At 40.1% G+C, this 14119-nt stretch overlaps 1 protein-coding gene across 1 annotated transcript; it reads right to left on the minus strand.

The window, feature by feature from the left end:
- Positions 1-1052: 1052 nt before the first annotated feature.
- On the minus strand, positions 1053-10402 carry psmd14 (proteasome 26S subunit, non-ATPase 14). Its single transcript, XM_052063313.1, has 11 exons — positions 10271-10402; positions 7262-7317; positions 7048-7119; positions 6366-6485; positions 5660-5730; positions 4640-4790; positions 4443-4550; positions 3412-3486; positions 2613-2738; positions 1687-1749; positions 1053-1341 (listed from the first exon to the last, which is right to left on the minus strand). Exons 2-11 carry the CDS (start codon positions 7307-7309, stop codon positions 1243-1245), a joined length of 933 nt encoding a protein of 310 aa, XP_051919273.1. The 5' UTR covers positions 7310-7317; positions 10271-10402; the 3' UTR covers positions 1053-1242.
- Positions 10403-14119: the final 3717 nt, after the last annotated feature.

The raw sequence follows: 14119 nt of genomic DNA on the forward strand, positions 1-14119 counted from the left end.
TTGCTGTGCATTTGTTTTGAGGCTCTTTGTCCCCATTTTGTGATTTCTTTACGAGCCAAATAAAATAAGGTAAGCGCAACAAGTTTTAAAAGGGTCACTTGGGAAGAATTTGTTCTGGGACAAAATGATGGAACCGTAAAACCCTTTCATTAGTGACAGAGAGCCACATTTGTGTGTATACACTGGAAAGGGAGAATCCCCGCATGCAGCATTTTCTTGTTTCTGACAGACATCTGGTAAACGTGGAAATTTATGGTGAGGTTCTTCTTGCCAAAATCACCGTCTTTAAATGTTGGAGGAGTTTGAATGCTTGCCTCTGGCTTGGTAAAGGGACTCTTTTTTTTTTCATCTTGTGCGCCAAACATTAGCTCAGATTACCTACACTTGGGGGACTTCAACAACAGCAAAATAACCACATAAACCCAGGTTAGAATTGTGACAAATGGTTACTGGAATTTAAATTTGAGTCTCCCGTTTTTTCAGAAGTATCTTTCAGATAATGCAGTGCTCAACTAGAAATAACAATTGCTTTACTTGTAAGTGTATTCCCATTTCTGTATGTTATGTAATGTATACACTTGGCAAAATGGTGCACTAGTTGGCATCTGTGCACTATTTGCACCACTAGTGACGTGATGTGAAGTTTTGCCTCATTCAATCCTTCTAGTATGCCTAACTTACCGTACTAGTGAACACAAACAGCATACTAGTTCATGGACAGCTATGAAAGACATTCACAAAATGCTCAAATGGCTTTATAGAACGTCATTTGGAACATTTACTAGTATACACTTATTCATCACAAGTGTGTTTCGAACACTTCTATTTCAGTACAGGGTGACATTTCTGCACACTAGTAGGACAACTGAATGTTATCAGTGAGGCACACATACCACTGGGCATTTTGGTGCTACTAGTAGGGTTGCAGGGAGTTACTAGTGTGTCACACATTGCTACCGTCTGGGCCGAGTAGTGTTATTTGTTGAGCAGAGTAGTTTATTCAGATTTAAATGCATATTCGCATCCAAAAGTGGCACTAGTAATGGGATGAATAAAGTATCAAAGTTTTTATTCAGGAGCAAACAATTTGTCATGTGTTGGAAAGAAAATCACAACCCGTTAGGCCCATGAAAAAAGCTTTGTAAAGTTCAAACAAGGATAAAAGGCATTTTTTCGTACATAACATTTATTTTATATAAAAGAAAACTGGTTGTAATATTAACAGATATAAACAGGAAGTCATCACTGGAAAACCACGGTATCCAACATGGCAGCGAGGCATTGAACAATGTTAGATGTCATCAACACATCGACGTGCTCTTCCAAGTGCCTCTTGGGATCCTGCAGGAAAGGGAAATGGAGAAGGAAATATTAACTTTATGTGTCATGCAATTACTATTCAAGACGTTCACAGTTTAGTTGAGGGATACCACTCTTGCTGAGACACTTTCAAATTACACGACTGTACTTGTGTTGTCCAATAAGCACACAAAAGTCACCTTAGGCTTTCGGGTGAAATTTCAGTACTTCAGGAAACATGTTATGCAAAAGTGTCAGACTGACAAATTTAGGGGCCTTTACGATCTAAATTAATTCCATGCATCTTAGAAGTCCACCTTGAATTGAACCGAAACAATAATTATCTCGAATGGCGTGCAAATAGTTGATGAAAACTGCAAATGTTACCTGTTTTCCAACATTCTTGATGGCCAGCTGTTCTGGTGTCATTTTGTCCTCTTCTTCAACAGCCTGAGACAAAAACACAACGGTGACATGAACAACTTGTTAAGCAACGTATCCATGCAGTAAAAGTGTTTGTGTAACAAATGGTCACATTGGTACTTTGCATTGAGACTAGACGATTTTCTAGTTCATTGGTTTTGAGGGGTATTGGATACATGTGTCAGAGATTTTCTCGGACAAAGTTAAAAAAACGACTCGGCACACAGGAAAATCGTCTTCAATATCGGCGGGAGCGGACCTCTGGGAGCGAACGACGGTTGTTGCTCCGCGATCACACTCAAAGTCCCGTCTCCGCAAGTTCCACATTTTATTTTAACATATGCAAAATACAAGAAAAACACTGCCCCCAATATTTGCATGCCGCACCCCCGGTCGGGCCCCTCAGTAGTGATTGGTTACCTGTTTTTCAACCTCGAACCACCAGTACATTGGCGCCATTTCTGGCTGGTCTACATCGAATTAGCATGCTGTAGACTTTGCGGATGGTCAATGTCGTCTGGGCGCGACGAGTGTTCTCAACTCGTCTTTTGTTGCTCAACCGCTGTTCCCGAATTATTCATTCCCCTTTTGTGACCGAGTTTCGCCTTCTCCCCTGTGGTCGCCCACCTGTATTGACGTGCTAATTGTGGACTTCAACAGCCCTCCGGCCAGGTGGCCGGCGCCTGTGTGTGTAGGCATTTGAGGGTGCTGGATATGCACCCAAACGCTTCGATGTGCCCAAATAAATGAAACTTTAAACATGATACATTTTTGCTCATAGATTCTTCTAACAACATGTTAATATTTTATTCCAACTATAACATCACTGCGTATACGATATGGATGATTGATCTAGTTTCATGCTGCAAGCGAAACTGAAGAATTGCTACCTTGTTGTAGTTCTTGGCAAGCTCCAGCATTTCCTTGACAATGGTCTCATTGTGTTTGCAGTGCTCGCTGTAATCCTGCAGGGTGAGACCTTCCATCCAACTCTTCTTATGCAAGTTGAGCAGCATCTGCAGGACAGTCAGTCATGTTTCAATGCAGTAATTTTATTTATTTATTTTTTTTAGACAAGCGCACATTTCTATGTTAGTCACAACAGTTTTTTTTAAATACATCTGCAAGTCTGAATTTCAAGTTTCATGCCTTCAGAGTAGTACAACTTTGTGCCACTGGGCAGCACTGAAAGCTCTTCTAGAACAAAAAATGACACAGAAAGATGCCCAATTGTTGCTGTTGTGGCTTTCAGCTTGTCCAATGTTGGTTTTCGGCCTTACCGCTTCCATGCAGTGATGTGTCCAGATTGTCTGAACCTTTTGATGATGAAATAGGCCGTAGATGATGAAATCCCTAAATTCCTTGCAATTGTACGTTGAGGAGAAGTGCCCTGAAACTGCTTCACTATTTTCTCACGCAGTTGTTCATGAAGAAGTAAACTTCGCCTCATCTTTGCGTGTGAATGACTGAGCAATTCAGGGAAGCTCCTTTTATAACCAATCATGCCACCCAACTGTTCCCAGTTAGCTTGTTCACTTGTCGGATGTTCCAAACGGTTGTTTGTTGAGCATCCCTCAAACTTCTCAGCCTTTTTTGCCACCATTATTGCCAGGAGGTCTGGAATGTATCCCAGCAATAAACTGGGGTCCACTAATTGGAGATTTGCAAACAAAGGCGACTGACTCTTACCTTCTGCTCCAATTCATTTTTCCTGTAATTAATGGTGATTGAGTAGTAGTGTCTGTTCAGTCCGTGAATCAGAGCCTAAAATGTGACAAAACATTCAAGTTAATATGAGTACCGTACAGAAATAACATACATCAATAAACTATGATTAACTAAAAATCATGCTTGGAGGGAATCAACAAAACTCAGGATTACTGATCTGGCGAACAGGTTTCACTCCGTTGTACAGGTCCTGGTAATTTACCTTTATTTTCTAACAGTCCCCAATCTTTTTTCTGGTGCCGACCTGTTCATACAGTACATGTCCTTAACTTTCTCGGACTGGCAACCGTGGGGACTGGAGGAGGCTAATAAAATGCTACAACAACAAATGCAAATCCATTGTCTATTTTTATGTACTTTAGTATGGTGTCAGAGATGTTCGCTCGGACAGTTGAACAAACAGACTCAGGAAGAGATTGTCTTTTAAACATAGTAACTTTGAATTTGTCTATACTCTATCATATGGTCACTATGGTAACGCAACAGAACAAATATAAAGTGCATGAACGGGTAACACAAAAACCGGTGGTATTTTGTAGATATAACAGTAAATGCAAAGCCACATTTTCCAAACTATATTAGCACAGTCCTCCTGAAATGCACCAACCACATAACTAATATAAAGTACACGAACATGTATATATAACTCACCAGATCTGCTTTATCAAGAGCCACTGGTTGCACGTTGTGCAGAGCGGGTTTGCTACATGGTCAATTTGAATCTATTTGTTAGCTGATGAGTTTCATAATGTAACGCAACCAAGGCAATTTGCATCTTGACATGCAATAAAAGTCCATCATAGAGGGCTGTAACAGAGACAATCCCGTCGCTTTTCAAAATAAAATATTTTTCAGCCTCGGGTCATAAATAAACTGAAAGTCCAGTACGTTTTTCAGATAGGCGTCTGAAGTGGCCCACCCCTGAGGATTGGGGTCCACGCCTGTTTTCTATCGGGCTTCATTGGAGCAAAAGATTGAAAGTGATACATGACCTGGATTGAGGGCTTATTCAGATGACCCAGATTTGATGTGGTTTGTCTTGGCTCATGACCCAACACCATCATATTGGCATTGATCAGTCTGAAGGCATCAATGACCACCTGTAGAGAAAAGGGAAAAGAGGATCAAGTTAAAGGCATTCTAAAACGTACCACTGATATTGCATAAACCTCTGAAAATGCATGCCCACCTTTCCTTTGACACTCTGAATGGGATCTACCACCACGGCGACCGCTCTCTCCGACAGTGCCTCAAAACTCTGCTGCGTGTTGATGTCCACCCCGGACAACCAGCAACCAAAACCAGGATGGCTGTGATACCAACCCACGACCATCTCGGGCCTGATAAGCATTGAATAGCACGGTGTGTCGTCAAATAATTACACTAAGTGAAGTCGTGGACCTCCTTTTATTGCGAGGTACAACCAACCCAAATGATAAATGACACTCTCTGACATACACAGACCATGCAAAAATAAATAAATTGATACATTTGTTTTACCGCCCCCCCTCCCCCCAACACAATCTTATTAAAATAATAATAATAATAATAATACATTTTCTTTGTGGGCGCCTTTATAGAAACTCAAGGACACCTTACAACAAGCAGTTAAAATCACGAGTACAATGTTAAAAACTACATCAAATAAGATACAATCTTATTAAAACATACTAAGTCTACCCCAGCGCCTATCCTCCCCCTCTGGTGCTTTCAAAAAAATGAGAGGCTATCATATAATATCATGATGTGTGAACGAAAAGAAGCACAGCTCTCCAAATAAAATGCAGTGCATACTTGTTTCCACTTCTTACCACTCCGATTTGAAGTGAACATTGTACATTTTTAGCCCCCCAATCATAATTTTGCCTAACAAATGTCTGCTAGCCTAATGCTGACATAATGCAAAATGCCATGGATGGGCTAACAGAAATTAGCAAATATGTTATGATAATTATCAAACAACTGAAATTTTAACCAACATTGAGCGGCAAGACATACAAAGAGAGGAACTTGAAATCCTGTATATTAATGGTTTGACATTTGTGGATTTTTTTGGGGAACTTGTCCTCCATTATGGACAGAAAATCTTGTTGCCCATGCAAATTCATTTTATACTGTACATTACTTGGAGGCATAACAAATTGTAAATTCTACTTGCAAACACTGAAGAAGAGAATATCCTGCGACACTGTCAGTGCAGAATATTTACCTGCCAGTCTGCTTCAACATGTCCAACATCTTCGCTTGGAACACAGGGTCCACTGCCTCAACACTCACGCCCTGTGAGGCAACAAGTTTCAACATGTTAACATTCTTGGTACATACAGTAGGACATGCATGCTGCGGTCAGACTGCAGGGAGTATACCCCATTTCTGATTCTTTTTGTTCAATGTGCTCTTTTTATGGTATCGTTCACATTACTTCTTGATGTGACATGCACACGCACAAAGCACGATCAGGATGGCATCACCTCTGCCTCCATTTGAGCCAGGAAAAACCCTGTACTAGAATGCCAAAATGGACTAGTGAGGAAAAAGAGTATATGAGTACATAGTCCTTAAAGCCCGGACATCTACGCTATCAAATAAATACATTCCATTTAGGTTTCAGAGCCATAGAACATTTATTAAATGCACTGGGGATTGTCTTAGTAGTGAGGACAAAATTGATCTAAAATTGGAAATCAAGATGTCAAATAAATGCTCAAACAGTTTGCCAGAGTTTAGCTTGTTCCATTTCTTCTTGAACTACTATGACTACACTTGGTTCTTTTTGTACTTTCAGCAGTTGGATGCCAAGTGGTATCAGGCTACCTCGAACAGGTCAGGCTTTGTACTACAATGTTTGCTTTTTCTCGAAAGTATCTGATTGGAGAACAGAATCTGAAGGCAAATTAAAATAAATAAATGCATACCGTTCCAGACTGGGGCATGGCAAACACATCAATCACTCGCACTGTGTAGTCGTCAACAAACTCTCCCAGCATCAATCCCATGACTTCCATTGGGACACCGGCACGCCCATGCTTTAACATCTAACAAGAGAAAAATAACTGAGGTCACACAAAAGTACACAGCAATGTTAGAATACATTTAGATATACGGCAAAGCAGAATGACTTTGAAAAATAATCTCACTGTATTTTCTTGCCTCTCAATATTGTGATTGCAATTTCATGCGGCAATTATTTTTTCAAGGTCCTCTTCCCACTTATTTTTTGACCAACAAAAGCAATAAATTAATTTGAATGACAATAAACATGATCATTTATTTTACATAAATGTTTTGGTCTAAGGTTAGGCTCATGTGAAAATAAAGACAAATGAACCATGAATTAATAAGAAAGACTGTTTATGTATCTACTTAATTATTATAAACTGCAAAACACTGACTTCACAAAATTGTATCACATACATCTCTGAGTTATATCCACATACAAAAGAGGCACTGGTCACATTTGGGCGGGTAATATATATATATAGATATATATGTATACACACACACACACAGTATATGCACATACATGCAGCAGTTATGAGTACAATCACAGAATGAATTCAACTCAGCAGTTAAGGTACTATTGTAGTTGGGGTATACCTTGAGCAGTGCCAATGATGAAATGTAGACTTGCTCTGCTGTGTCCACAGCTGGTGCATCTGTTGTGGGGCCCTGATCAAAAAAAAAGATGAAGAAAAATCAAACAAACAGGTAATTTAACTAAATGTAATCTAAAAATATATTTTTGTTTCCCTTTTGTTCCAAATTCTAAGGTGTTGACGATTTTGTCTTTTTTTACAATTTAGACTGTTACCTGGCCAAGACCTGGCATTCCACCACCGAGTCTCAAGAGACGGTCCATGTCAGGATCTGTTGACAATGGTAGAAAATGTTATCATGCTTGAATTTTCTGATTTGTGTGTGTGTGTGTGTGAGTGTGTGTGTGTGTGAGTGTGTATGGATGGATGGATGGATGGATGGATGGATGGATGGATGGATGGATGGATGGATGGATAGATAGATAGATAGATAGATAGATAGATAGATAGATAGATAGATAGATAGATAGATAGATAGATAGATAGATAGATAGATAGATAGATAGATAGATAGATAGATAGATAGATAGATAGATAGATAGATAGATAGATAGATAGATAGATAGATAGATAGATAGATAGATAGATAGATAGATAGATAGATAGATAGATAGATAGATAGATAGATAGATAGATAGATAGATAGATAGATAGATAGATAGATAGATAGATAGATAGATAGATAGATAGATAGATAGATAGATAGATAGATAGATAGATAGATAGATAGATAGATAGATAGATAGATAGATAGATAGATAGATAGATAGATAGATAGATAGATAGATAGATAGATAGATAGATAGATAGATAGATAGATAGATAGATAGATAGATAGATAGATAGATAGATAGATAGATAGATAGATAGATAGATAGATAGATAGATAGATAGATAGATAGATAGATAGATAGATAGATAGATAGATAGATAGATAGATAGATAGATAGATAGATAGATAGATAGATAGATAGATAGATAGATAGATAGATAGATAGATAGATAGATAGATAGATAGATAGATAGATAGATAGATAGATAGATAGATAGATAGATAGATAGATAGATAGATAGATAGATAGATAGATAGATAGATAGATAGATAGATAGATAGATAGATAGATAGATAGATAGATAGATAGATAGATAGATAGATAGATAGATAGATAGGGCGGCCCGGTAGGCCAGTGGTTAGCACGTCGGCTTCACAGTGCAGAGGTACCAGGTTCGATTCCAGCTCCGGCCTCCCTGTGTGGAGTTTGCATGTTCTCCCCGGGCCTGCGTGGGTTTTCTCCGGGTGCTCCGGTTTCCTCCCACATTCCAAAAAACATGCGTGGCAGGCTGATTGAACACTCTAAATTGTCCCTAGGTGTGAGTGCGAATGGTTGTTTGTTTCTGTGTGCCCTGCGATTGGCTGGCAACCGATTCAGGGTGTCCCCCGCCTACTGCCCGGAGACGGCTGGGATGGGCTCCAGCAACCCCCGCGACCCTAGTGAGGATCAAGCGGTACGGAAGATGAATGAATGAATGAATATATCTATATATATGATTTTTTTAAAGGTAAGATATCCTTTATTTGTCCCACACTGGGGAAATTTACAGCCTCCAGCAGCAAGAATGTGGGTAGAAAGAAGAAAAAACAAACACCGTTCAATTAAGTGCAATATAAATACAAAATGGATAAATCGCAGTGCTATTTACAATTGTTTTTCACATCACACACATCAGATCATTTAATTATTATTATTATTATTGTTGTTATTTTTATTCAGCAGCCTGACAGCAGTCGGTAGGAACGAGCGTCGGTATCTCTCCTTCTTACAGCGCAGGTGTAATTGTCTCTGGCTGAAGGAGCTACCTAGTGCTGTCAGGGCGGGCTGGAGAGGGTGGGAGGGACTGTCCATCATAGCTTTTAGCTTAGTTAGCATCATTCTGTTGCCCAGGTGTCAACACTAGTGAAATAAAATTATTTATGGATGATGACAGAAGCAAAAAACAACATGAAGCAAATCCACCTATTTAATCATTTTAGAATTTAGTCATTCTAATCCCCCGATTCCCCTTTTTAAGATTCTCAACAGCATATACTGTCTGATGTCTGTAGTGCTATGATTATACAATTATGAAAATGTTTAGACCAATAACAATCCCTTCTTTGTGTCATAGTTTTTTTGTAATTCGGGAGTCTCAAAATGATTCAAGCGGTGTTTGTTTACTGTTCAAAAGCTGAAAAAGGAATTAATGTTGGACTGAAATATGGGAATGAAGCAAATTCCCATATTTCAAACACTAACAAAAATCTGTGAATAATTTTTTGTTTTCATATTACTTGTACGCAATGCTATTTTTGAATGTTGCCAGTAGTTACTTGAATGGCAATTAATTGACAATTACTGTTTTTTTATATTTGTGGATATTGCAAACCGGTAGTTTGAGCAAATGTGTTACCTTTGCCAGACGAAAAAAAAAATGGCCAGGCTTAAATGAGCTCTCCTTCTACCTGTGCCATTCTGTCACCTATCTTAATGACTTGATTGTTACAGTGTCGAATGTAATGTATGTTGACACAATAAGCAATATAAAAACACCCCAATTAACTAATCGTACAAATATCGTGACAGCACACTTAAATTTTACTTTTTACAAACCACAAACCCATCAAGGTATTTTCTTACTTAGGTTAGATTTAAATTTCTTTTAATTCCACTTCTCAATCATACTCGATGTATTTATATTTTTCACACTCGGTTGGTTGTTTCTGTATTATTAATACAGTACAGTGTTTTGTGTGAATATCGCTGCTGCGTCAAAGTCCTTCACAGGATGAAAAAAAGAAGCATGCATCCATGTATAATGTTGTATTGTGTATAGAAGAAAACTTTCACTCTGCGATTCACTGACCGCTATCATTACTTATTATTAATCGGCTAATCTGTCCGCACCAAGATCTGGACAACCACGCGGGATACTTGGAACCTTAAGGTCCCATTGCAGATTTGGTAAATATTACAATGTATTCCATTTGATTGGTCCCCCATTCAATGAACCAGTTTAAGTTCCAATTGAGGCTAGCGTCTTGTTAGCATGTTCATGATGCTAGCCTAGTGACAGTGTCATCTTCCCAAAGGAAAGGCAGCAATAAATTATTCACAATGAGTCCACCTCGCCGAGTATCATATATAAAATCATACAAATGACTGTATGTGTGACCTACGTATGCTTACCTTTTTTTGCTTTCTAGCTTCGGGAGGCTGTTTTAACACACCGACGTGAATCTTCCAGACTGGCGACCATGAATCAGCCAGAATAAGGTTTGGCGTCGAACAACTTCCGTCGCACAATGACGTCAAAATCCTAAATGCAACGGCAGAGAAGAGACACGCGAGGTCGCTAGAACCGCATTTAACTGAGTGTGCAAGGACTTAGACAGTTCATCCATTTTCTATACGGTACTGTTTCTCCTTAACATGCTCAAGCGGGGCTGAGGGAAGGTTACTCACAGCTGGCAGAATGATACATATTGAATTTTAAAGAGGTGAAGCGCCACTGATATATTGTTGATTAATTGGGGTAATTCCCTACGGTGACATGGGAAAATACGCTGCAAACGGCCGACGTCATGCAAACATCCATCCATCCATTTTCTAATTTGCCTATCTTCTCGAGGGACGCGGACGTGCTGTAGCTGATCCCAGCTGTCTTCGAGCAGTCGGCGGCGGACACCCTGAACCGGTTGCAAGCCAATCGCAGGGCACATTGAGAACCATTCCTACTCACAATCACACTTAGGGGCAAGAACGGTCAATCAATCAACCTGCGGTGTATGTTTTCTGGAATGAGTGTACCTGGAGAAAACCCACGCAGGCATAGGGAGAATATGCAATCTCCAGACAGGAAAGCCAGGGTTGGAATCGAAATCCCGACCTCTGCACAGTGAGGAGCACCTGATAATCAGTCGGTCACCGTGCCTGCTCGAACAAAACAAACAAACAAAAAGGTTTCAAAAAACAAACTCAGACTAAAAAGACGAAAAACGACTGCAAAAAAAAAGAAGAAAAAAATATGCTGCAAATAAGAAATGCTGCAAACGGCTAAACGCTGCAAGTATGGGTATGGTGCACACTAACAAACATCCATCTATGCATCCATCCATCCATTTTCCGATCCACTTTCTCCTCACGAGCGTCACGGGTGTGCTGAATCCTATCCCAGTTGTCTTCGGGCAGTAGGCAGGGGAAATCTTGAACCGGTTACCAGCCAATCGCAGGGCACACAGGGAAATTTTTGAGTGTTCAACGAGCCTGCCATGCATGTTTTTGAAATGTGGGAGGAAACCGGAGTACTCAGAGAAAACCCACGCAGGTCCGGGGAGAACATGCAAACTCCACACAGGAAGGCCGTAGCCGGATCGAACTCACGACCTCTGCACTGTGAGGTCGACGCGCTCACTACTCGACCACTGCACACATAACAACTGCAAAACAAAAACGCTGCAAGTAAGAAATGCTGCAAACGGCCAAACGCTGCAAGCACAGGAACGATGCAAACAAAAAACATAAACACATAAATGCATAATAACAAAAAACACACACACACAAATAAAAGAAAGAAATGCTGCAAGTACAGCAACAAAGTGGAAACAAAAATTACACAACACAAAACTAATAATAATAATAATAACGATAATAATAATAATAATGCTGTAGAAATCCAAAACATACCAACTCCAAAACGACAGTGAGGGGAAATAAATGATGCCAGTTTACCTCACTAAGCAGAAGTTTTCCAGGCCACTAGGAGATACCGCAGGACCAGCCGTGTAAGACCAAATCCTCTTGGAAAGACGTGAGTGGGGTTGCCTAATTAGGTGGTACTGTAATTGGCCATCTTTTGGAGAAAATAAATGGTACGTTTTACTTCATGCCTTTTTAAACACATGGACATTGTTAACGTGAGACCAGAAAATTGTGAGGATCTGGTCCCACAGGACTGGTCTCCTAGTGGCCTGGAAAACTTCCCCTGAGTGGCATGCACTTGTATCATATCATTTCTTGCCGTGGTATCATATCATTTCTTTGAATTCATGGCTTTTGGATTTCCGCAGCCCTTCATTTTTTCTTTTTTCTTTTGCATTTATTTTATGGTTTTAAATTTTTGCTTCCATTTTGTTGCTGTGACTGCAGCATTTTTTCTTGCGTCTGTAGAAGTAGTAAAACTGATTCCTAAATCCAAAACCCCCACATAGCTCCTGAGTTCCCCCTAGTATGGTTCCCCCCACACCACCATCCCAGCACCTTGTCCCTACTTCCTCCCACTTGATACCCAATCAAATATTAATAACTTGATTGAATAAGTTTGAAATCTCAATTTTGTCTGGTAGCATTTTGTGTATATCTTCCTCATATTGAAAGAATGGAATTTCTGTCGAAATTTGTGCATGGATGCTGAAAATCTGTAGCTGACTTGAAAAGTATTAGAATGAATTTAATTGCTGTCATTTTGAAATGTAAAATGTGAATGATTTCAAATTGGAATGGTTTGAATCAGTCTAGAAATTAGGACTTTTTTGGGGAATGCAAGGAATTGATGGAATGTGGGAAAACAGTCCCCAAGGGGTTCTGAATGAGCTGAATATTTGGAATTGGGAACATCTCCGGGCGGCCCGGTAGTCTAGTGGTTAGCACTTCGATTCCAGCTCCGGCCTCCCTGTGTGGAGTTTGCATGTTCTCCCCGGGCCTGCGTGGGTTTTCTCTGGGTGCTCCTGTTTCCTCCCACATTCCAAAAACAGGCATGGCAGGCTGATTGGACGCTCCAAATTGTCCCTAGGTGTGAGTGTGAGTGCGAATGGTTGGTCGTTTCTTTGTGCCCTGCGATTGGCTGGCAACCGATTCAGGGTGTCCCCCGCCTACTGCCCAAAGACAGCTGGGATAGGCTCCAGCACCCCCCCCCCGCGACCCTAGTGAGGATCAAGCGGCTCGGAAGATGAATGAATGAATGAATGAATGAATGAATGAATGAATGAATGAATGGGAACATCTCCTTCATTTAGAAGATATTTCTTGCATGAGAAATTTGGAATTCTGAAGAAAGGAATACCGTAATTTTAGGAATGTGGAAGATAATTCCATGTCCTGATTTTTATTTTTTTTTATTTTTTGAATGTTTTTAATTAGCATAGGGCAAGAAGCACAGCCTTGCTGAGGAGGTTTCTAGGTTTGAATCTCAGTTTTGGCCTTTCTGTGTGAAGTATGGATTTTAGGGTCATCATGCACTTGTGTGGGTTCTCTCTGAATCCCCCATGACAAACAGGGCTTCATTGTGATTCCTTAAGTGTTTTTCCAAGTTAAAAGCATTACACTATCCCCGAGGAGTCACAAACCCCAAACCAGAGTGCACAACCGATGAGCTCGTTCAATAAGCGTCAGTGTTTCTTTTTGTTCATGCCGAACAGTTGCAAGTCTCTCAATCTACCCAGCAGTGCCACTTCAATGCGAAAAAGTCCTACCCGACAGGTCTGCTGGCAAGCTGAGTTCTTGACTGTAGCCTACATTCCTCACTCGCTGCAGATGATGAAAGAGAAGAACTAGTCCACATTCCTCAGTCGCTCCCTCACCACACCCATGGGACCTCCTTTTACCTCAGCACTCAGCCAGGATGTACTTCCCTCACGTACGATTTATTACTTTAAATGGACATTTGAGCTCCACAATGGGCTAGCAGACTTTAAATCTCTATATTATTTATGTTGTCTCTAAAACCTGCTGGCACATTTTTCCTTACTGCATATAGCTACAATAAACCCAAATAAAGGCCAACTAGTAGGAATGAGATGTTAACTAGTAGTACTTGTCACTAGAAGTACTTGTAGGACGCAGTTGTCAACCTGCCTCGTAACAGGTCGTTGTCCTACTAGTGAGGGAAAAAAAGTGTACTAGAACATGGGCAAGTAGATGGATATCAAGGACATTGATTAAATGAACAAACAATAGCTTCAAACAATAGTTTCAGCATATATTGGCTAGCTTTGTAGTAGTAGTACTCGTAAGACAATTCAGTGCGCTAGCAGAAAGACT

Source organism: Hippocampus zosterae, chromosome 4, assembly GCF_025434085.1.
Source record: "Hippocampus zosterae strain Florida chromosome 4, ASM2543408v3, whole genome shotgun sequence".
Classification (NCBI taxonomy): domain Eukaryota; kingdom Metazoa; phylum Chordata; class Actinopteri; order Syngnathiformes; family Syngnathidae; genus Hippocampus; species Hippocampus zosterae.